This window comes from Lampris incognitus, chromosome 2 (genome assembly GCF_029633865.1).
Source record: "Lampris incognitus isolate fLamInc1 chromosome 2, fLamInc1.hap2, whole genome shotgun sequence".
In the NCBI taxonomy this organism is placed as follows: Eukaryota; Metazoa; Chordata; class Actinopteri; order Lampriformes; family Lampridae; genus Lampris; species Lampris incognitus.
The window spans coordinates 19,497,054-19,523,171 of NC_079212.1; the positions used below are offsets into that span (position 1 = coordinate 19,497,054).

General features: G+C 42.1%; 1 protein-coding gene across 2 annotated transcripts in view; it reads left to right on the forward strand.

Moving 5' to 3' along the window:
* Positions 1 to 26,118, forward strand: part of grm4 (glutamate receptor, metabotropic 4) — a 254,147-nt gene that overhangs the window by 201,568 nt on the left and 26,461 nt on the right. For both annotated transcript variants that reach the window (XM_056275450.1, XM_056275448.1), the window contains one exon: positions 25,147 to 25,347. In XM_056275450.1, the coding sequence (XP_056131425.1) occupies positions 25,147 to 25,347 (201 nt within the window). The remainder of the gene's footprint in view (positions 1 to 25,146; positions 25,348 to 26,118) is intronic.

The following is a 26,118-nucleotide window of genomic DNA, read 5'->3' on the forward strand; positions in this document are numbered from 1 at the left end:
ATGTTCCTTTTCAAATGTTCCCTACCCTCCCATTGGTTGCTGTGCACCACAACTAGGGGCGTGGTGCGAGGCAACATAACAAGTATTCGCTGGTTTTTTTCTTTGTTGTATAGCCAACTTGGCAGCTGAAGAGTGTATGACGCACAAAACAGGTTTGTACTGCTATGAATTAAAGTTTTGTTTTTGTTTTTTTGCTACATCTGCTACATCTATCTTTATATATATATATATATATATATATATATATATATATATATACACACTATATGTGTGTGCGTGTGTGTGTGTATATATATATATATATATATATATCTTTGTTAAAGAAACACTCAACGTTAGGGAGGTGCTCAACAAATAAGGAGCAAAATAATCCAGTGAGTCAAGTAAATTTCTTATGAGACAGTACAGCCTGTTTCATGCCATAAGCGATCATCAGCCGTGTGTGTGTGTGTGTGTGTGTGTGTGTGTGTGTGTGTGTATATATATATATATATATATATATATATATACAGTGCATCTGGAAAGTATTCACACCCCTTCACTTTCCCCACATTTTGTTTTGTTACAGCCTTATTCCAAAATGGATTAAATTCCTTTTTTTTCTCATCAATCTACACACAATACCCCATAATGACAAAGTGAAAAAGGTTTTGTAGAGATTTTTGCAAATTTATTAAAAATAAAAAACTGAAATATTGCATGTACATAAGTATTCACACCCTTTGCTATGACACTCAAAATTGAGCTCAGGTTCATCCTGTTTCCACTGATCATCCTTGAGATGTTTCTACATCTTGATTGGAGTCCCCCTGTAGTAAATTCAATTGATTGGACATGATTTGGAAAGGCACACACCTGTCTATATAAGGTCACACTGTTGACAGTGCATGTCAGAGCAGAAACCAAGCCATGAAGTCAAAGGAATTGTCTGTGGACCTCCGAGACAGGATTGTATTGAGGCACAGATCTGGAGAAGGGTACAAAAAAATTTCTACAGCTTTAAAGGTCCCAAAGAGCTCAGTGGTCTCCATCATTCGTAAATGGAAGAAGTTTGGATCCACTGGGACTCTTCCTAGAGCTGGCCGCCCAGCCAAACTGAGCAATCAGGGGAGAAGGGCCTTGGTCAGGGAGGTGACAAAGAACTCGATGGTCACTTTGACAGAGCTCCAGCGTTCCTCTTTGGAGATGGGAGAACCTTCCAGAAGGACAACCATCTCTGCAGCACTCCACCAATCAGGCCTTTATGGTAGAGTGGCCAGATGGAAACCTCTGCTCAGTAAAAGGCACATGACAGCCTGCTTGGAGTTTGCCAGAAAGCACCTAAAGGACTCTCAGACCATGAGAAACAAAATTCTCTGGTCTGATGAAACCAAGATTGAACTCTTTGGCATGAATGCCAAATGTCACGTCTGGAGGAAACCAGGCACCTCTCATCACCTTGCTAATACCATCCCTACAGTGAAGCATGGTGGTGGCAGCATCATGCTGTGGGGATGTTTTTCAGCGGCAGGAACTGGGAGAGTAGTCAGGATCGAGGGAAAGATGAATAGAGCAAAGTACAGAGAGATCCCTGATGAAAACCTGCTCCAGAGCGCTCAGTACCTCAGACTGGGGCGAAGGTTTACCTTTCAACACGACAACGACCCTAAGCACACAGCCAAGACAACGAAGGAGTGGCTTCGGGATAAGTCTGTGAATGTCCTTGAGTGGCCCAGCCAGAGCCTAGACTTGAACCCCATTGAACATCTCTGGAAAGACCTGAAAATAGCTGTGCAGCGATGCTCCCCATCTAACCTTACAGAACTCGAGAGGATCTGCAGAGAAGAATGGGAGAAATACCCCAAATATAGGTGTGCCAAGCTTGTAGCTTCATACCCAAGAAGACTTGAGGCTGTAATCGCTGCCAAGGGTGCCTCAACCAAGTACTGAGTAAAGGGTGTGAATACTTATGTACATGTAATATTTCAGTTTTTTATTTTTAATAAATTTGCAACAATTTATACAAAACCTTTTTTGTTTTGTCATTATGGGGTATTGCGTGTAGATTGATGAGAAAAAAAGGAATTTAATCCATTTTGGAATAAGGCTGTAACATAACAAAATGTGGGGAAATTGAAGGGGTATGAATACTTTCCGGATGCACTGTGTATATATATATATATATATATATATATATATATATATATATATATATATATATATACACACACACACACACACAGGCCTGTACTGCAATGCATTAAAACTTTTTTTTCCTGTATCCATGTTGATATTCCGCTCCTCATTAGTTGAGCACTTACAACACCATTGACGGTTTCGGGGGGGTGTATATATATATATACACTACCGTTCAAAAGTTTGGGATCACCCAAACAATTTCGTGTTTTCCATGAAAAGTCACACTTATTCACCACCATATGTTGTGAAATGAATAGAAAATAGAGTCAAGACATTGACAAGGTTAGAAATAATGATTTGTATTTGAAATAAGATTTTTTTTACATCAAACTTTGCTTTCGTCAAAGAATCCTCCATTTGCAGCAATTACAGCATTGCAGACCTTTGGCATTCTAGCTGTTAATTTGTTGAGATAATCTGGAGAAATTGCACCCCACGCTTCCAGAAGCAGCTCCCACAAGTTGGATTGGTTGGATGGGCACTTCTTTGAGCAGATTGAGTTTCTGGAGCATCACATTTGTGGGGTCAATTAAACGCTCAAAATGGCCAGAAAAAGAGAACTTTCATCTGAAACTCGACAGTCTATTCTTGTTCTTAGAAATGAAGGCTATTCCATGCGAGAAATTGCTAAGAAATTGAAGATTTCCTACACCGGTGTGTACTACTCCCTTCAGAGGACAGCACAAACAGGCTCTAACAGGTACTATTTAATGAAGATGCCAGTTGGGGACCTGTGAGGCGTCTGTTTCTCAAACTAGAGACTCTAATGTACTTATCTTCTTGCTCAGTTGTGCAACGCGGCCTCCCACTTCTTTTTCTACTCTGGTTAGAGCCTGTTTGTGCTGTCCTCTGAAGGGAGTAGTACACACCGGTGTAGAAAATCTTCAATTTCTTAGCAATTTCTCGCATGGAATAGCCTTCATTTCTAAGAACAAGAATAGACTGTCGAGTTTCAGATGAAAGTTCTCTTTTTCTGGCCATTTTGAGCGTTTAATTGACCCCACAAATGTGATGCTCCAGAAACTCAATCTGCTCAAAGAAGTGCCCATCCAACCAATCCAACTTGTGGGAGCTGCTTCTGGAAGCGTGGGGTGCAATTTCTCCAGATTACCTCAACAAATTAACAGCTAGAATGCCAAAGGTCTGCAATGCTGTAATTGCTGCAAATGGAGGATTCTTTGACGAAAGCAAAGTTTGATGTAAAAAAAAATTTATTTCAAATACAAATCATTATTTCTAACCTTGTCAATGTCTTGACTCTATTTTCTATTCATTTCACAACATATGGTGGTGAATAAGTGTGACTTTTCATGGAAAACACAAAATTGTTTGGGTGATCCCAAACTTTTGAACGGTAGTGTATATATATATATATGTATTTATAAACAAAACAAAAAGCTCCCTCTCACCCTTTTTCGGGTGGTTTGTGTCTTCCTCAACCTCGGGTCCTCTACCACAGGCCTGGGAGGTTGAGGGTTCTGCACAGTATCTTAGCTGTTCCTAGGACTGCACTCTTCTATACAGAGACCTCAGATGTTCCTGGAATCTGCTGGAATCACTCTCCCAGTTTGGGGTCACAGCCCCTAGTGCTCCTATTACCACTGGAACTACTGTGATTTTCACTTTCCACATCACACATAGTTCTTTCTTCAGCCCTTGGTATTTCTCTAGCTTCTCATGCTCTTTCTTCCTGATGTTGCTGTCGCTTGGGATTGCTCCTTCTGTTCCTTGTCAGCCACCACAATGTCTGGTTGGTTAGCCAGCATCTGCTTTTCAGTCTGGAACTTGAAGTCCCACAGGATCTTAACTCTGCCATTCTCAACCATCTTTGGCGGTGTCTCCCATTTGGACTTGGGGACTTCCAGTCTGTATTAAGTACAGATGTTCCTGTTCACTATCCAAGCCACTTGGTTATGCCTTTCAGTCTATGCTTTCCCAGCTAGCATTTTACACCCTGCTACTAAGTGCTGGACTGTCTCAGGGGTGATTTTGCACAACCTGCATCTTGCGTCTTGTCTGGTGTGGTAAATCCCTGCCCTAGTCGAGCTGGTGCTGATTCCCTATTCTTGTGCTGCTATGATCAGAGCCCCTGTGCTGTCCTTCAGTCCAGCCTTTTTTAGCCACTGGTAGGATTTCTCGATGTCAGCTACATCTTCTATCTGTCAATGGTACATCCTATGGAGGGGCTTAGTCTTCCATGATACCTCCTCTTTTCCTTCCTCCCCACTCTCTGTCTTCTGCTGCCTGAGGTACTCACTCAGCAGTTTGTCCTGGGGGGCCCTCTTTCTGATGTACTTGTGGATGTTCCTTGTTTAATCCTGGATAGTGGCTCCGACACTCGCTAACCTTCAGCTTGCATCTTTTTGATTATCATACAGTCTCAGGTTGCTGGACTTCGGGTGGAATCCTCTATGCATTGTGAGGAGTTTCCATGTCCTGATATCTATGGCCTTTACCTCCTCCTTTGGCCAGCTTAATATTCCAGCGGGGTATCTTATGACTGGTAGGGCATATTGTGTTGGTGTCTTGGATCTTATTCTTCCCATTGAGCTGGCTCCTCAGGACCTGCCTCACTCTCTGAAGGTATTTGGCTGTAGCTGACCTCCTCGGTGCCTCCTTTTGGTTTCCATTTGCCTGTAGAAGGATCCGAAAAAACGAAAGACCTAGTGCCAATTCCTCCAGTGGGTAGGCAGGATTCCCCCCTGAGAAGTTACTCAGTCCCCCAAACGGAGCCAATAAACTCGACCTAATTTGTTAGATTCACAGACGGAAGTCACCGACTTCTCTGTACTAAACTTGAAGTACGTAATAAAATAACAGGAGCGAAGCGGACTTTCATTGTGCTGTGATCCGACTTTATATAGACCCTCTCCAGGGGTCTGCTGTAAAAGTAGCATTCAAGCAATTCCAGGTTCTCAGCCCTTTTCCATGAATGTCTTGTTCCAGTAGCCCATTTCTCATCAGGTTGCCCTATTTCCCCAACACCTGACACGGACCTTGCTAACGCGGGCGACATCCGAGTCGGCATGACTCTATTCATGTTGCTCTCACTCATATCCGAAGTAGCTGGCTTGTATGGCATTAAGAGTCTGAGCCATGGACTCTTACTGGATACTTGGCTGAACAGGGGTTTGAACCCTCAATCTCCGGCATGGAAAGTCAACGTCTTACCAACTGAACTATCCAGCTGCTATCTATCTATCTATCTATCTATCTATCTATCTATCTATCTATCTATCTATCTATCTATCTATCTATCTATCTATCTATCTATCTATCTATCTATCTATCTATCTATCTATCTATCTATCTATCTATCTATCTATCTATCTATCTATATAGTTATAGATATCAACACAGATACAGGAAAAAATGTTTTAATACATAGCAGTACAGGCCTGTTTCATGTGTCGTGCGCTCATCAGCTGCTAATGTGGTTAAACAAAGAATCATACAGTTTACGTTGCCCAGCATCACATCCCTAATTTCGGTTGGACAGCAACCAATCTGCTGTCCAACTGAAATTAGGGGCGTGACGCTGGGCAACGTAACCACAACCCCACTATATAGCTCACATAAATTACCTTGTTATATTTTTAATGTACCCCATTTCAACAGTGCCCTGGCCCCTAAATGCTTTTCAAAACAAGCCCCAGTCCCTTAACCCATTGGTTGTAATGTTTTCTACCCCTCCATCGGTTGCTGTGCATCATAAGTACCTACCCTATTGGTTGTTATAGTTTAAATGTTTCCTCATCCGATTGGTTGCTGTCCAACCAAAATTAGGGGTGTGACGTTGGGCAACGTAAACTGTATGATTCTTTGTTTAACCACATTAACTGATGATGAGTGCGCGACGCATGAAACAGGCCTGTGCTGCTATGTATTAAACCTTTTTTTTCCTGTATCTGTGTTGATATTCCGCTCCTCATTAGTTGGGCATTTATAATACCATTGACGGTTTCGGGAAAAAAAAGCTATATCTATATTTATATATAATATATATCTATATCTATATATCTATATATAAAGATATATATAGGAAAAACTTTAATTCATAGCAGAACAAGCTTTAAAACGCTATATATATAAAACATTACATTACAGTCATTTAACCAATGCTTTTATCCAAAGCGACTTACAATAAGCGCATTTAATATAGGAAATCAGGAGAACTACAAGTCATCAGAGGTCATAAGTGCATCTAAACAAGCATCTAAGAGCAAAACCAGTGCTACAGTAAAAGCGCAAGAAAGAGTTTTTTTTTTTAAATGAGTGAATACAATAAGTGCTAAGAACAAGTAACAGGGTAGTAGTTCTTAAAGAGGTGAGTTTTCAACCTGCGCCGAAAGATGGGCAGCGACTCCGCTGTCCTGACATCAGTGGGGAGTTAGTTCCACCACTGTGGAGCCAGGACAGAAAAGAGCCGTGACCGGGTCGATCAGCAGCAAGGGCCTCTGAGCGACGGGGCAACCAGGCATCCTGAGGCAGTAGAGCGAAGTGGTCGGGCGGGGGTGTGTAGGGCTTGACCATGGCCTGGAGATAGGAAGGAGCTGTTCCTTTCACTGCCCTGTAGGCTAGCACCAGAGTCTTAAACTGGATGCGAGCAGCTACTGGGAGCCAGTGTAGGGACATGAGAAGGAGAGTTGTGTGGGAGAACTTAGTGCGGTTGAACACCAGATGAGCTGCAGCTTTCTGTGTGTGTGTATATATATAAATTCCAACAGAACACATCAATAGCAGTAACTACCATTCTTTTTTCTGGCAATTGACTAGATAGATAGATAGATAGATAGATAGATAGATAGATAGATAGATAGATAGATAGATAGATAGATAGATAGATAGATAGATAGATAGATAGATAGATAGATAGATAGATAGATAGATAGATAGATAGATAGATAGATAGATAGATAGATAGATAGATAGATAGATAGATAGATAGATAGATAGATAGATAGACAGACAGACAGACAGACAGACAGATGGATAGATAGATGCTTAATGTTCTCCTCTGTGGCTGTTTCCAAATCAAGTAATGTCATAAGCTATTGTGGCTAGAGTGGTTTAATATGTCACTTGACACCAATGATGCCAGTGAAAATATTGTTGCACCCAGAGAGTTATTTGGCTCTCCTACCAGTTTTGTTTGGCCAACTGCCATTTACTGCTGCTGAGGTGGAAAATGGAATGGGAAAGGTGTGTGTGTGTGTGTGTGTGTGTGTGTGTGTGTGTGTGTGTGTGTGTGTGTGTGTGTGTGTGTGTGTGTGTGTGTGTGTGTGTGTGTGTGTGTGTGTGTGTGTGTGTGTGTGTGTTTTCCTATGATAAAAATAAATCCATGTACTCTGTGACAGTGATGCTGCCCAGGAGGTCCTCTGGCTCTTAGTTTTGTTTACTTGGGTTGAAGCACGTCTACGGACTTGGAGTCATGATCGGTTTCTTTTACTTAACCGGTAATCAGGTGGAAGTGCTTCATGTGCTGTCGAAGTTGAATGACTCAAATGACTCAGAAGGGTTTGTAATTCACCCGTTGTTCCCCGGTGGGGGATGATCATTTAGGCTCCTTTTGAAAGCGTGAGCCACAGTCTCAGCAATCTAAGTGGATTGAGAAGAGCTGTTTGTTCGACCCATCCTCATTATCTTCATAGACGAGACAACATGCTGCTGAGAAGCAAACAAAATAATCGTCACAGCGGCAATCTTGTCAACTACCATCTCAAACTTGTGCCATCAGATAACTGGATTTGGATTATTTGAATTCAATTTGTTTTTGTTTTTTTATTTGTGTACAATTTATATAACAGAATTCCATTTGAAGACTCAACTTTTATTAAGTGAAGATATTGTTGCATTATATTAATTCTCAGTCTTCATGGGTTTTCATGGGGAGTGATTTTGAACGAGTGTGATCAGAATCGGGAAGCCATAATTTCAAGTCCAGCTTTCCAAAAGCTTTCAGGCTGCACTGTTTGCTTTGTTACTATTTCCAGTGCTGTGGCCCCACACACTCTTTGCTATGCATTATGTCCAGGTGGTCATAGTTCACTACATGCACTTCCTAGCACAACACATTATTCAACTTTTATCAAATGCTATCAGCACCAACTTGTGTCTGACACCTCGCAGTCGGGGTGCTTAAAACACATTTGTGTTGACCTCCAAGTCCTTTTAGAAAATGCAAGCTCCACCAGTCATTCATCTGATGTGTCCATTACATTGACTGTACAGCTCAAACCACTGGGCGGCATGGTGGCCCAGTGATTAGAGCTGTTGCCTCACAGCAAGAAGGTCTTGGGGGAGGCCTGGGACGACCTCCTGGGATGAACTCCTGCCTTGGTCAGGGACACAGACAGGAGTATTAACCCTAACATGCATGTCTTTTGATGGTGGGAGGAAACCGGAGCACCTGGAGGAAACCCACAGAGACACGGGGAGAACATGCAAAACTTCCCGTTTATCTCCCGCCACAAGTAAACTAAACCTTGACAGTGGCATGGCATTGGTTTACAGTGATGGCTGAAGTCTGGGATTGCTGACATAATCCTTTCAGGACATAATGTAGTAAATATCATAAATAGTTGTATAGATACAACTAATTCTGCTTACGCAGAGAGGTCAGGAAAGGAGAAAAGTCCCAGAAAGTTGAATCAGTTCATCTGAACACAGCGTTTATTGCCAGATACGTTTCATCACTCATCTATAAGTGACCTCTTCAGTCTAAACTGACTGCAGGTGTCCCCACCCTTATAAACAATACAGTGGCACAAGAACGAAACCAACGATCGGTTTGATATGCAGACTGTCGTGAACACCAACTACAGTTACAAAGGCCATGGGTACTATTCACAGAGGATTGGGGAACGGTTGCAATCACAGCGTTGTGAGATGGCGACAGATGTACTCCCGTACTTAAGATAAGTGATGAAACATTTCTCTCAATAAACGTTGTGTCCAGATGAACTGGTTCACCTTTCTGTGACTTCCTTACCTGGATTATTGAGCATGCATAAAGATGAAATGAGAAAAGCTTGGAAAAAAGAAAAAGAAAATCCATCAGGCACTGTAGTTTACCTTATATTTATAGGAAATGTAAGTAGTTTGTTTTTTATTTTAATATTTCATGTTTGAAATCTGAGTGTTCAGCATCCGGCACTGTGGTACTTACATTTGGTATCTGATCTCTTCAGAGTATTGAATGTACATCAGCCTAAGTCACGCTCCCAGAGAGCTGAACCGTAAAATTAATATGATCTTGCTTTGCAGAGTTGAATGAACAAGGTCTCCCGCATGGCTGATACAGCCGTGAACTTGTGAAAGGGAGGACAAATTGGTAGCAATAGAAGGAATTGGTTCGATAGTGTGGCATGAGATTTTTCTTCCTTATTGCGTCCGCGTGGTCATTAATGAGCCGGGCTGAAACATCAATGCCAATTACTTTAGTGTGAACAGGCGTATGAAAAAACTTGTCACGACAAATGCCATCGCATCAAGGCACGAGTCCCTTACTTTCTGGGGTGAATGATCAGCGCTTTGTCACATCAATTCTTCCACCTGAACCCAAAGCCAGGAAGAAACACATTCAGATTTAAATTTCAGCCGAGAGATCTGAATTCTTGTTTTACTTTTTATAACATTCCAATTTTTCCAGTATTTTCCCCCTTTGTCTTTCTGTAGACGAAGGGCAAAAGTCACCTTTTCCATGGAGCTTATATAATTGACAATTCCAGTAAAAAGGTCCAGATTTGGAGGGTTTCTCTGCAGCTGACATTTGGTGACAGCTTTTTTAGATGCTACCAAGAAGTTTTTCAGGAGATAGGCGTCACCTTTACATACGTTTTTAGGGGGAACTCTAAGATACAGAGAAGAAAAAGACACATTGATATTAAAGCCCGGGATCCTAGATGTCAGACGTCCCACTTTTTCCCCAAAAAGGTTGAATATGTACACATGACCAAAATATGTGGGCATGGTCCACTTGCATTGATCCGCACTCTCTCCGGCAAGGGTGCCAGGTCCCAGAAAACGTGGATTTCTGCTTCGGTGTTATAAAAAAAATGGAATCAAGAGATCTGAATTCTTGAAAATATGACATTTAGCTCAGCAAATCACAGCTCGGTTCACCCGTTTCAGCTTGTGTAATTAATATTTATTGTGTTAGGTTGAGGTATTGGCCAGACTTGAGATGCCCCCCCCCTTCTTTTTGTTTGATTTTGAATGCATTGTCGCTGACGTCACTTCGGCACAAGGTGAACTTCACCGTCTCGGTGAGGAGTCGAGCACAAACCGGGCCGACTCCCTCGGCTGCTTTGCCTCCCCGTGGACATGAGTCATGAAGGCCAGCAGGTGACAGGACAGATAGGATGACACGCCTGCACGCCGACTCGATTGTCTGAAGCCCACAGCTCACTGAAAACATTCAAGGCTGTTTGAGTGACTAATGCTCAGTGCATCTTTTGTCTGCTCTGTTGAAATGCAATGCAGATTCTAGTCGGGGCATCTCAGGAGTCACCATCAAGCTGCACTGAATCCACAGTTACTTGATTTGTAATCATGCCATGTCTGAATGGCCGTCTCTTGAGTCCATCCACATGCATCGCTACCTAAACCGTATTAGTAGTTGGTTGTTGTTGGGATGACGCTCGGAGGGAACAGTCTTCTTTTGCAGTCTGTAGCCTGCAGCTCGTTTTGAGTGCAATGAAGGGTTTGCTTTTCTCCAACAGGCCACATCTTTCCAAGAGACGATGATGAGCCCTGCAGTATAATTTTGTCGTAGCGGTCAGGATGACCAGTTTTCTAATTTCTAATAGAAGATTGGAGTGGTTTGTTTGGTTGTCATCTACAGTGTGTCAGAGCTATTACTACGGCCAAACACACGTTGTTGTTTTTTTTTTCTTTTAACATCAGCTATAATATCATGTCCATCAATCCATTATCCAAACCACTTATCCTGCTCTCACGGTCACGGGGATGCTGGAGCTTATCCCAACAGTCATGGGGCAGCAAGCAGGGAGACACCCTGGACAGGCCGCCAGTCCATCATGTGCAATTATTTAAGTAGAAGAAGAAGGAGGAGGCTTGTGACAGGCAATACATATCTAAAATCTTGCATTGAACTTTAAAGCTTTACAGTCAGCATCGTACCCTTATAAATGTGTGTATATGCATTAACACACTGGTCAAGAGATGCTTGACCAAATGGAGACTGAATAACAACAGTGAATAACAGCAGCAGCAAAAACAAAAAACAATATTACTAACAACAATAATAATCAGTCGATCAATCAGACTTTATTTGTATAGCACTTTTGATACAAACAAATGTAACACAAAGTTTCATACAGTAAAACAATAAACCCCCCCCCAAAAAAAAAAAACGGTCAGGTTAGAAAAAAAAATACAGACAGATTTTATGAAAGTACAAACAATTTTGAAACTGAGTTAGTAAAATAAATTAAAGTGCCATAAAAACTGATTAATTAAAAGTAACAACAATCGGAGCAGAATACATATAAAAATATAAAAATATACAAAGCACACACACACTTAGAACTTAGCCATACGCTGTTTAAAAAATATATAGTAATACCGCTCAAAACTAAACAAAACACAAATTAGATGCTTAGAATTTAATCTCAGCAATTGTGATTCTTGTAAATAGCATATTAATATAGATGCAATGTACATTTGTCTCATGCCTGGAGTATTTTGTAATATTTCTAGTGATAAACAGCACAGCAACCACTACTGGACATATTGGTTATCTGTGTCAGATATTTACATATTTTAGGTTGTGTTCCCAAATGATGACAACTGTTAAGGATCCACCCCGTGTGATCGAAGTACTTCTGTTCATTTGTTGGTACAGATGAAGCTGAATTAACTCCCTCTCACCCTGTAACTGCTAGATTCAGGTTTTGTTCAAAAAACGTTGAAAGTCTGGTGTTTATGCACACGTATTAAATTTGACTTTCTTCACAGACTTACCCATCAGAGAGAGACAACAAACTGAAAGCAGCAATTTGCCTCCATTCAAACCAGAATATTGTGGTGTGGAGGATGCAGTAGTGTGACCCAGCGTCATCATGTTCTTTCAGAGTCCAAGGTCCACCTCGCTGAAATCTTTTCACCGCTACTGAATAGAGGTCTCATCTTCATTTGCAACCTTGGTTGTTTCCGAGGGAGCGCATCTCGGCACCCACTCAGGGCCTTTTATTTCTCCATGTGTCAGCCAATGAAATTCAACCCCAGTGTAAAGAAGGCTGATTTTTTTTCTTTTTTTTAACAAATCTTGCTAGTCTAGCACATGTTGCCAGATATCCCCACACCAAGAATGATGCAGTTTTTAATGTGTGTCTGGACCTGCCACAACAGCCAACTTTCAGTTTTGGATCGCTTGCATTATGACACCCGTTTGCGAGGACGCCCCGCCTCTTGTGGGAAGCAAAGTTATTTTTTCCATATGCTGTATATGCCACAGAAATTAAACACAGTTGTTGAGCCAGTTTATTTATCTGTCCCTCTCCCCTCCGAAACACTTGATCGCGGCTCATCTCTGTATGAAGGTGGGTGATGAACTTGTTGAAAGCGTCTGTCAGCAGCTTCAGTTCAGTGCAGGCTGTGTGATGACTCTCTTGTGTGAACACTGAACATGTCTGATGTGGCTCACACACGGTTCGGTTCGGTGGTCCACTCTGGTTGATGGTGAAGTGCACTTAAAGTTATTTTTCCCATAGGCTTACAGTATGTCAGACATCTGAGTATTTGTGTTGCACGGCAGTAATGACTTGATCGTGTTGATTGTGTTTGAAGGGTACAACACAGGTTTGTAAATCAAGTTAGATAATTTAATTCGTCCCTCACTGAACATAGTCATTTGATAATGTTAGAGATATTACATTACAGTCATTTAGCTGACGCTTTTATCCAAAGCGACTTACAATAAGTGCATTTAATGTAGGTGCATTTAACGTAGGTGTTATATTGTCATGGAATGACAATATAACACAACTGTGTTGTCTAGCATGTTTAATGATATTTTCTGAGGCCTCATCATTTACAGTCACTACCCATTTGCTGTACCAGGTTGATTTGTAAATGAATTTTTATTTTTTTTAATTTTGGCACACTCTGTTAACCCCCATGGGGAAATTCCTCTCTGCATCTAACCCATCCTAGCTTTGTAGCTAGGCACAGTGGGCAGCCGCCATGCAGCACCAGGGGACCAACTCCAGTTCTTGCCATGCCTCGGTCTGGGGCACAGACAGGAGTATTAACCCTAACATGCATGTCTTTTTGATGGTGGGGGAAACCGGAGAACCCGGAGAAAACCCACCACAGACACGGGGAGAACATGCAAACTCCCCACAGAGGATGACCTGGGATGACCCTCAAGGTTGGACAACCCTGGAGTTCGAACCCAGAACCTTCTTGCTGTGAGGTGACAGCACTAACCACTCGGCCACCGTGCCGCCCAAGCACCGGTTTGAGGATTATATCCACTAAAAATATGAGTCAAACAAGAGGCCTTGCTGTTAAAGGTACGATTCACCATGGATGCACACAGCAGCTGTCCACCTCACTTCTACCGTTGTCTTGGTCACACTTTGTGAACGTTGTTCACTTTATTTGCTTGTGAATGAGAAAAACCAGCCGATGCTGCATCACTTTCAATATTTTTTCTAGGTTATCTCCATTTCTCAAACCAATTCACAATGCTGTGGACCACATGATGGATGATGATGGATTATGGCGAGATATTTCATGTTTTCTGTTAGCAGAGGAGTGCCTGTGTTGTTGCAGTAATCCACATAGCCATTGTGGCGCACACCATTACAGATTGTACCTGTAAAGGTTCAGTAATCCAGGGAGATAGCGAAGATAAACTTAATCAGTTGAAAAGTTGAATAGCGGGCCAATACATTAGTGTCCTGATGTTGAGGTTTACATTTTTTGGGCATCGGTGCAGCTGCGGGTGGATACAATGGCAGAACCTTACCCTACAGAGAATTTGGATACTCTGGTGGCAAAGCCGACTAATAAGGACACGTCCCAATGCTGAGGGTCACGATTCGGCCTCAGGCTCACCCGGGCATTGCAGGAAACATAATTGTCAATATTCCTGGCCGGTGAGCCAGTACGGAGTCATGTGTCCCAACCATTGCAATTAGTGACTCTCGGGTAGCGCTGCAGCTGTGAGAGAGAAACAACAATGGATGGAGGAAAATTATGGAAAAGTAAGTCAACAATTTTGTGGATGGATTTGTTGGGGATGATAAATTGCTTCTTCTAACCAGGGGACATAATGGTGCAGGTTATAAGTAATGGCACTGAGACAAAAACAAAACTACTCTAAAAAACTTTAATTTGTGCATGTAACATCAAGTGTCTCCATTTAAAAATATCACAAGGCTTGTGAACAAAATGTGTTCCTACTTGATACATTTTTTTTCTTACCCAGAAATATATATATATATATATATATATATATATATATATATACACTACCGTTCAAAAGTTTGGGATCACCCAAACAATTTCGTGTTTTCCATGAAAAGTCACACTTATTCACCACCATATGTTGTGAAATGAATAGAAAATAGAGTCAAGACATTGACAAGGTTAGAAATAATGATTTGTATTTGAAATAAGATTTTTTTTACATCAAACTTTGCTTTCGTCAAAGAATCCTCCATTTGCAGCAATTACAGCATTGCAGACCTTAGGCATTCTAGCTGTTAATTTGTTGAGGTAATCTGGAGAAATTGCACCCCACGCTTCCAGAAGCAGCTCCCACAAGTTGGATTGGTTGGATGGGCACTTCTTTGAGCAGATTGAGTTTCTGGAGCATCACATTTGTGGGGTCAATTAAACGCTCAAAATGGCCAGAAAAAGAGAACTTTCATCTGAAACTCGACAGTCTATTCTTGTTCTTAGAAATGAAGGCTATTCCATGCGAGAAATTGCTAAGAAATTGAAGATTTCCTACACCGGTGTGTACTACTCCCTTCAGAGGACAGCACAAACAGGCTCTAACAGGTACTATTTAATGAAGATGCCAGTTGGGGACCTGTGAGGCGTCTGTTTCTCAAACTAGAGACTCTAATGTACTTATCTTCTTGCTCAGTTGTGCAACGCGGCCTCCCACTTCTTTTTCTACTCTGGTTAGAGCCTGTTTGTGCTGTCCTCTGAAGGGAGTAGTACACACCGGTGTAGGAAATCTTCAATTTCTTAGCAATTTCTCGCATGGAATAGCCTTCATTTCTAAGAACAAGAATAGACTGTCGAGTTTCAGATGAAAGTTCTCTTTTTCTGGCCATTTTGAGCGTTTAATTGACCCCACAAATGTGATGCTCCAGAAACTCAATCTGCTCAAAGAAGTGCCCATCCAACCAATCCAACTTGTGGGAGCTGCTTCTGGAAGCGTGGGGTGCAATTTCTCCAGATTACCTCAACAAATTAACAGCTAGAATGCCAAAGGTCTGCAATGCTGTAATTGCTGCAAATGGAGGATTCTTTGACGAAAGCAAAGTTTGATGTAAAAAAAAATCTTATTTCAAATACAAATCATTATTTCTAACCTTGTCAATGTCTTGACTCTATTTTCTATTCATTTCACAACATATGGTGGTGAATAAGTGTGACTTTTCATGGAAAACACAAAATTGTTTGGGTGATCCCAAACTTTTGAACGGTAGTGTATATATATATATATATATATATATATATATATATATATACACTACTGTTCAAAAGTTTGGGATCACATTGAAATGTCCATATTTTTGAAGGAAAAGCACTGTACTGTTCAATGAAGATAACTTTAAACTAGTCTTAACTTTAAAGAAATACACTCTATACATTGCTTATGTGGTAAATGACTATTCTAGCTGCAAATGTCTGGTTTTTGGTGCAATATCTACATAGGTGTATAGAGGCCCATTTCAAGCAACTATCACTCCAGTGTTCTAATGGTACAATGTGTTTGCTCATTGGCTCATAAGGCTAATTGATGATTAGAAAACCCTTGTGCAATCATGTTCACACATCCGAAAACAGTTTAGCTCGTTACAGAAGCTACAAAACTGACCTTCCTTTGAGCAGATTGAGTTTCTGGAGCATCACATTTGTGGGGTCAATTAAACGCTCAAAATGGCCAGAAAAAGAGAACTTTCATCTGAAACTCGACAGTCTATTCTTGTTCTTAGAAATGAAGACTATTCCATGCGAGAAATTGCTAAGAAATTGAAGATTTCCTACACCAGTGTGTACTACTCCCTTCAGAGGACAGCACAAACAGGCTCTAACCAGAGTAGAAAAAGAAGTGGGAGGCCGCGTTGCACAACTGAGCAAGAAGATAAGTACATTAGAGTCTCTAGTCTGAGAAACAGACGCCTCACAGGTTCCCAACTGTCATCTTCATTAAATAGTACCCGCAAAACACCAGTGTCAACATCTACAGTGAAGAGGCGGCTGCGGGATTCTGGGCTTCAGGGCAGAGTGGCAAAGAAAAAGCCATATCTGAGACTGACCAATAAAAGAAAAAGATTAAGATGGGCAAAAGAACACAGACATTGGACAGAGGAAGACTGGAAAAAAGTGTTGTGGACAGATGAATCCAAGTTTGAGGTGTTTGGATCACAAAGAAGAACGTTTGTGAGACGCAGAACAAATGAAAAGATGCTGGAAGAATGCCTGACGCCATCTGTTAAGCATGATGGAGGTAATGTGATGGTCTGGGGTTGCTTTGGTGCTGGTAAGGTGGGAGATTTGTACAGGGTAAAAGGGATTCTGAATAAGGAAGGCTATCACTCCATTTTGCAACGCCATGCCATACCCAGTGGACAGCGCTTGATTGGAGCCAATTTCATCCTACAACAGGACAATGACCCTAAACACACCTCCAAATTGTGCAAGAACTATTTAGAGCAGAAGCAGGCAGCTGGTATTCTATCGGTAATGGAGTGGCCAGCGCAGTCACCAGATCTGAACCCCATTGAGCTGTTGTGGGAGCAGCTTGACCGTATGGTACGCAAGAAGTGCCCATCCAACCAATCCAACTTGTGGGAGCTGCTTCTGGAAGCGTGGGGTGCAATTTCTCCAGATTACCTCAACAAATTAACAGCTAGAATGCCAAAGGTCTGCAATGCTGTAATTGCTGCAAATGGAGGATTCTTTGACGAAAGCAAAGTTTGATGTAAAAAAAATCTTATTTCAAATACAAATCATTATTTCTAACCTTGTCAATGTCTTGACTCTTATTTTCTATTCATTTCACAACATATGGTGGTGAATAAGTGTGACTTTTCATGGAAAACACAAAATTGTTTGGGTGATCCCAAACTTTTGAACGGTAGTGTATATATATATTCCTTCCCTTGTTTCTAACAGGAACATATCACATTATGAATGGGAAAAAAAAGACCAAAAAATTAAAAAAAATGTTGGGGGGATTTCCCCCCCCCTTTTCTCCCCAATTGTATCCGGCCAATTACCCCACTCTTCCGAGCTGTCTCGTTCACTGCTCCACCACCTCTGCCAATCCGGGGAGGGCTGCAAACTACCACACGCCTCCTCCCATACATGTGGAGTAGCTGCTTCTTTTCACCTGACAGTGAGGAGTTTCGCCAGGGGGATAGTGCGTGGGAGGATCACGCTATCCCCTCCAGTTCCTCCTCCCCCCTGAACAGGCGCCCCAACCGACCAGTGGAGGCGCTAGTGCAGTGACCAGGACATACACCCACATCCAGCTTCCTGCCTGCAGACATGGCCGATTGTGGCTGTAGGGATGCCCGACCAAGCCAGACGTAACACTGGGATTCGAACCGGCGATCCCCTTGTTGGTAGACAACAGAATAGACCACCATACCACCTGGATGCCCTACGGCCAAAAGTATAACTGAGGGTAACACACGTTTAAAAAAAAAGGAAGGTGATAATGTTCCCTTATTAATGAAATTATCTATGGAGATTTTTATAATGACAAGCAAATATATTACAGTAATCGTGAGAAAAACAGCATTGACTAAAAAGGGAACAGAGCTTACAATAGCCTGCTGGGGCCAGAACACACCAATTAGAGCTTTGAATTATTACAGCCACTTAATACTTTTCCACAGTATCATGTGTAACCCTAAAGAGAATCATTTAATGAAACGGTATTACATGCCTCACATCCCGGTCCTTGATGCTAGAGATGAAGTGGGTCATTGCATTGTACTCTGCACTCAATGTTCTCCCTGTTATAATGTGATACTTGTACATCACACAAAACAGAATATTGACTTCAGACATAAGTTGATTGACTGTTGATGTAAAAGGGTCTGTCCAGATAAGATGCCCCCCCTCCTCCCCCAAAAAGAAAAGACATTGGCTCATAAATAAGATCGAGGATGAAGACAGGGTCGAATGTTTCGCAGTTTTGTTCAGCCTTCCAGGGCTTGGCCGGTTTGATATGGCCGTACATCCGCAGCTCATTTTCCCTAATGCTCAAATGTGACGTTAAAGCTCGCAGAATACAAGGGGTGGCTTTCACTGAGTCGACTCCTCGGAAAGGGCAGCGGAGAGAGGGTGACAGTACCAGGGTGTGAACGCTCTGGTTTGGTGATTGTGTGTACGAAATCATCTTTGGCAGTTTGATGCACGATGTCATCTTTTTTGACATCTGTCACGCTGAACTGAATGTAAACATGTCTGCTTTTGTTAGCAGGATGTGGGTGGTGGCGACGTGGCCAACACGAGAGCGATGATGGAAATGCACTCGTGTATGCAGATTTGCCCCATGCAGGTCTGGCATGTGCAGTATGAGAAATCCCCATGTACAATACCTGGTGTGAAGTTCTCCATTCATGGGATGCACCAATATAAGTATACTGTAAAAGTGTTACTGGGTTAAGTGTATGAATTGGGTAGATTAGAGTTGCCCATCAAAAGAGTAGACCTGTCATATCACAATTTTGTTGTCTAAATTAATAATGATAATCCATTACCTGTTCTCACAAAATGAGGTCTGAAATATTCGCTCGAGTATAATAATAATGGATTACATTACATTCATATAGTGCTTTATCTAGACACCTAAAGCAATTCACAGTGAAGGGGAGAAACTCACCTCAACCAGCACCAATGTATTGCACCCATCTTGGTGATAATTGCTTCTTTGAATAATCTATGATTCATCTTCTCTTACTTCCTGTTGTCCCTGCCCAGTTGATGGCAATGACCGACCCAAACCAGGCATATCTGATCATTTTCTCTGCCCCCCTCCATTTATTTCAATTTTTTTTTTATATCATTGGAAAAAACATGAGAGTTCCTACTTGCGATCCTGTATGGAAATGGGCAGCACAGCGGTCCAGTGGTTAGCCCTGTTGCCTGACAGCAAGAAGGTCCTGGGTTCGAACCCCAGGCCGTCCCAGGTCCTTTCTGTGTGGAGTTTGCACGATCTCCCTTTGTCTGTGTGGGTTCCCTCCGGGTGCTCCGGTTTCCTGCCACCATCAAAAAGGCACGCATGGGGCGCCCCGGTGGCTCACCTGGTAGAGCACGTACCACATAAGGCTGAGTCCTTACTGCTGCGGCCTGAGTTCGAATCTGGCCCGGGCCCTTTGCTGCATGTCATCCCCTCTCTCTTGCTACTATCACTATCCAATATAGGCGGAAAATGCATTTATTTTATTAAATATTTATTATTTATTTATTGAATTTATTTTATTAGTATTTAAAAACTAATTTTGGTTCGATGTAATATTCTACATGACCAATGAGTTCACTCTGATGAACCTCAGTTGGATTCATAAACATGGGAGTTTTTGCATTCGGAAGCCGTTACTGTGATTATTGCAATTTTGGGGATAATAATGTTTTCCATAGTGCTCAGCGCAGCCTGTCAATCGGTGTAGGTAGCTATTTATTCATCGCAATGCAAGCTTCACCTTTGAAATACAAACAACAAAAGAAGTTTGACAAAACCCTTCCGCTGAGCGGAGGCGTCTCATTTGTCATACACATGTTGTCAGTGTCATTGGTTTGACTTTAATCAGTCACACCAGGATAAAAAGCTGTCAGATGCTATCAGTACCTGCAAACATCAGTTGTCTTCACTGTCTCTGCATAGACTTCACATTCTCCTTCTTCTGCAATGGTCTGTTAGTCATCTCAGCCTTCACAGTCTTCTCGTGAAGCAATTAGTCATTTTCCCCATATGCCTCTTCAGCACTATCCAACTCCAAAATACTCAGCTAGCTTAACTTCGTTCATTTTCCATTACATTACACTTATACTTGAATAATTAATATTTTGGGGCAGCACGGTGGCCCAAAGGCTGGTTCCGAGTTTGAATCCCAGGCCATCCCGGGTCCTTTCTGCATGGAGTTTGCATGTTCTCCCCGTGTCGGCGTGGGTTTCCTCCGGGTGCTCCGGTTTCCTCCCACCATCAGAAAGACATGCATGTTAGGGATAATACTCCTGTCTGTGTCCCTGAGCAAGGCAATGGAAAGAAGAACTGGAGTTGGTCCCCGGGTGCTGCAGCTGCCCACTGATCCTGTACAATAGGATGGGTTAAAAACAGAGGACAGATTCTTTGTAAGAATACAATTCGTTGTGAGAATACAATGTCGAATAAGTGGCTCTCTGCTTCTACAAATAGGATCACCCTTGTTAAGATTGAATGGCTCACTGTCTTCTTTTGTAGCAATTGATTAGTTTACAATTATTGATGAAAAAAAGCTTGCAAGCAATGAGTAATAAGATGACACCGATGTGTGGATGCTGTTGTTCAATTATGATTACAAATCTTGGCGTCCGAGTGGCATTGTGGTCTATTCCGTTGCCTACCAACACGGTTCGAATCCCCGTGTTAATCGCTGGCTTGGTCGGGCGTCCCTACAGATACAATCGGCTCTCTGCATAAATGTAGTCCACTGACTTCCGGTTTCTACTGCAGTCCACAATTATGGGGATGAAGATACTCATCCTCATAATTGTGGATGTAACTTGACATGTACAACTTGAAACTTTTCACCCGTTTGCTGGTAGGTGCAGGTGAAAGTTTGTCGATAATTCTGTGCATGTCGTTGACATTTATCCATGTTAATCTTGCAGGCATCGCGAAACACACGTCATTGTCAATAGCACACGCCAACAAACAGGAAACTGGTTTGACTGCTGCAGTAGAAACCGGAAGTCAGTGGACTACAGTTAAGCACAGAAATGATTGGCTGTGTCTGCGGGTGGGAAGCCGGATGTCCTGGTTGCTGCACTAGCACCTCCTCTGGTCGGTTGGGGCGCCTGTTGGGGGGGGGGGAGTGTGATCCTCCCACACGCTCAATCCCCCTGGCGAAACTCCTCACTGTCAGGTGAAAGGAAGCGGCTGGTGACTCCACATGTATCGGAGGAGGCAGTGGTAGTCTGCAGCCCTCCCCGGATCGGCAGAGGGGGTGGAGCAGCGACCGGGATGGCTCAGAAGAGTGGGGTAATTGGACAGGTACAATTGGGCAGAAAAAAAGGGGGGGTATAATTACAAATGTGCATTGTGGTGGATCCAATTAGCCATGCTGACCACAGTTTTGCCAATGCTAAGGCTAACAGACTGTTAACGCCCTGTCTTTGTTTTCATTTGGTTTTCCTGTTTGCATTACACTACTCCTCTAGCTGGTCAATTCTTCTGACCTGTACGTGACATGACACAAAATAAAAGACAGAAAACCTTGGATTTAGTCTGAATTGCCACACCAAAAGAGAGAGAGTCATTTGCAAAAACAATCTATGTGTTATTATCCATTGTACGTCATTTGAAGGTTTAAAATGGAAATTTAACCAATAATGCATGAACAAGGAGTGATAATAGCAAGTGACTTGTCCTTTTATATTTTCACAAATACATTGGTCTACAAGTGTGAGGCTGACACCACATATATCAAAAGCAATTTGAAGTTGTACAACAAATTTACTCTCAACTGTTGTATATTTATGATGCATGGTCCATTTTGAAAGGCTGAACTTCAGAATGGACATCCTGATTTGTGGAGACACCGCGCCTTTGCGGTGCACCGCATTATTCCCCATCACTTGTTTGACTATTTTTAAGATTTCAGCAGTTCCCCTGCTGTTGCTCTCTCGACACTGGGTTAAATGGCGAGACGCTGGCTAATAAAGGGATTAGGACGTTAATTGAAACCTTGCTTAGTGATTAACACATTTTCAAAGCATTAGAACAACCCTGGCCATGATTAATATACACCTGTCATAACTAATAACGTGAATGCTGAAGATTGATCAGGCGCATCTCGCTTCGTCTTCCACTCCTTCCCCACCACTCCATCACGCTCGCTGCTTTCTGATTAATGGATCTGTGGCAGGGCGTGCACGGCTGTGTGGGGATAAAACAGCCCTGCTTCCCATAAATAAGACATGAAGGTAGTCCCAGTACTGTTAGCCAAAATAAATGACTCTCAAAATTGGAAAACTACTTGTGTGTTTAGTTTAACAGTAGAACGGGGTGGGGTGGGGGGGTAGTAACAGAGACGCTAGGGTGGTTCATTACAGAGCGAAATACGACTGGGATGTGGAATTACTGAAAAAAATTCTTGTTAGAAATTATTGAATGCTGTATTGCCTCATCAGGGAAACCCGGAGCGTGATGAAGGAGGCTGCACAGAAGACGTTTTTGATTCTGTGGGGAGAGCTTCTTTGATTGTGTACAATAAATAGCATATAATTTGCAGCTGACATGTACGCCACTCTCTAAATAAGTTAAATATTGAGGGAAAAATTCACAGTTGAATAATTAAGGCACTTGAAAGGTTTAATTTGCCTGATTTTACACTTGTCACAATCTTTTTTTTTTTAAAGTCCTGAGACTTCAGATTGATTGTTGTACTGGTCTTGCATATTAATCCAGCTTTTTTTCTTTCTTTTTTTTGTGGGAAATGTTGTCAGTTGCCATTGAACACTTTTGATTTCCAGTCTTTAGCATTTTACAAAACGGCCCATAGTTGGTGAAGCACATGCTGGAAAACCTAGAAATTGATAGACTAGTTTTCCCATCACGGAAATCACCTGGAAAATTATCAAATTGATGAAAAGTCCTGGAAATTCGATTGAGGTCATGGGACTTTTTAAAGTTTGGTAATAAAATCATATTTTTCCTGCATAGATGACACGTTTTTTGTTTTTGTTTTTTTGCAGGATTTTTACCTGAGATTGTATATTTTTTCCATATTTTTGCCATTGAGATGACTCAACAGATAAGTTATACAGTCCATGATGAAACTGTTGAGCCCAACCCCCCCCACACACACACACACTGATAGTTAATACTGAATATGACCTTCCATGTATATATACACTATATGTACAAAAGTATTGGGACACCTGGCCATTACACCTACAGGAGCTTTTATGACATCCCATTCTAAATCCATAGGCATTAATATGGAGTTGGTCCCCCCTTTGCAGCTATAATAGCTTCCACTCTTCTGGGAAGGCTTTCCACAAGATTTTGGAGTGTGTCTGTGGGAATTTTTGCCCACTCATCCAGAAGAGCATTTGTGAGGTCAGGCACTGATGTTGGACGAGAAGACCTGGCTCGCAATTGCCATTCTAGTTCATCCCAAAGGTGTTTGATGGGGTTGAGGTCAGGGCTCTGTGTGGGCCAGTCAAATTCTTCCACACCAAACTCACCCAACCATGTCTCAATGGACCTTGTTTTGTGCACTGGGGCACAGTCATGCTGGAACAGAAAAGGGCCCTTCCCAAACTGTTCCCACAAAGTTGGAAGCATAGAATTGTCCAAAATTGTCTTGGTATGCCGAAGCATTAAAATTCCCCTTCACTGGAACTAAGGGGCCTAGCCCAACCCCTGAAAAACAACCCCATACCATTATCTCCCCTCCACCAAACTTTACAGTTGGCACAATGCAGTCAGGCAGGTAACGTTCTCCTGGCATCCGCCAAACCCAGACTCGTCCATCAGACTGCCAGACAGAGAAGCGTGATTCATCACTCCACAGAACACGTTTCCACTGCTCCAGAGTCCAGTGGCAGCATGCTTTACACCACTCCATCTGACGCTTGGCATTGTGCTTGGTGATGTAAGGCTTGCATGCAGCTGCTCGGCCATGGAAACCCATTCCATGAAGTTCCTGGCACAGATTTTGTGCTGATGTTAATGCCAGAAGAAGTTTGGAACGCTGCAGTTGTTGAGTCAACAGAGCGTTGGCAACTTTTACGCACTATGCGCCTCAGCACTCGTTGACCCCGCTGTGTGACTTAATGTGGTCTGCCACTTCATGGCTGAGTTGCTCTTGTTCCTAAACGCTTCCACTTTCCAATCATACCACTTACAGTTGACCGCAGAATATCTAGCAGGGAAGAAATATCATGAACTGACTTATTGCAAAGGTGGCATCCTATGACAGTACCACGCTTGAATTCACTGAGCTTTTCAGAACGACCCAGTCTTTCACAAATGTTTGTAAATGCAGACTGCATGGCTAGCTGCTTGATTTCATACACCTGTGCTAATGGGTCTGAATGAAACACCTGAAGTCAGTGATTAAGGTGTGTCCCAATACTTTTGTTCATATAGTGTGTGTGTGTATATATATATATATATATATATATATATATATATATATATATGTATATATATGATGAGCAAAATAATTATTTTGCTCCTTATTCGTTGAGCACTTTCCCTACCACTGAGTGTTTCTTTTAACAAAGTTTTATATATATATAGTATGTGTGTGTGTGTGTGTGTGTGTGTGTGTGTGTGTGTGTATAAGCAAAAGTCATGGAACATGTCCTTGAAAAATCCTGGAAAAAGATTAAAAACAAAAAGACTGGGAATCCTGAAAATATCTTCATAATCTCTGACAGTATTCACATGGTATGTATTGGCCGTGTCCTCTGCAGCCACCGGGATGTGATCCCTCATGATGAACAGTAACACTTGCCGTTTGATTTCAGACCACGAGCGGATCGGGAAAGACTCGTCCTACGAACAGGAGGGGAAGGTTCAGTTTGTAATTGATGCGGTCTATGCCATGGCACATGCTCTACATGACATGCATAAAGATCTCTGCCCCGGCAAAGTCGGCCTCTGCTCCAAGATGGACACCATAAACGGCACACTGCTGCTCAAGTACATCCGCAATGTCAACTTCACAGGTGTGTCTCTTTTTTTTAATCTGTGTCCCACCAGGGAGTATGAATGTGTACAAACACTCACTAGACGCTACTGTTGGCTCACCATTTTGAGGGACATCCTTGAGGATTCAAATTACAATAGAGACCAAAACAAACAATTCTGTACGAAGCCAAAGGTCTTGTTTTTCTCCCATCAGCTGATGGAGTTTTCTTGTAAACACACTAAAAAAGGAAAAGGCGATTACAATGTTACACAGGTCCATTTATTTCTTTGTACCTCCTTTGTATCCTTCAAATAAGAAGTGATGAAATAGGTTTGATGAAATTGCAAGGTAAAATGAGAACGCAGTTTTAGTGGTGTCTGATGATCTACCATTGAATAATGCTTACAACTTATGCTTTTTTTCCACATGCAGCAGTCTCTCAAATGCAATGTGTGACTAGTTTCGGCTGTGCTGAATGTAAATACCTTGAAGCTAGATTGAGTTGCTGACATCTACAGCAGGGTTGAAAATGAACAACATGCTTTGCAACGGTCTTTTTTTAAATTTTTTTATCATGCTGTTCATGTGTAGGATGCATGCATGGGATGTGTATTTCCTGCCCTATCTGGAGAACAGTAATATGCAAAGGATCTGGCTCTGCCTTTGAAGTAGACCGCCTCGCAAAGTTAAAAGAGAGGACATGAGAGGAGAGAGCAAGTTACCAGTCAGCACAAGCATGAGGCAGTCAGCACCGGCGCCTTTTTTTATTTTTTTGGTAGCAATCCCGGTTTGTCATGAGCCTCACCAT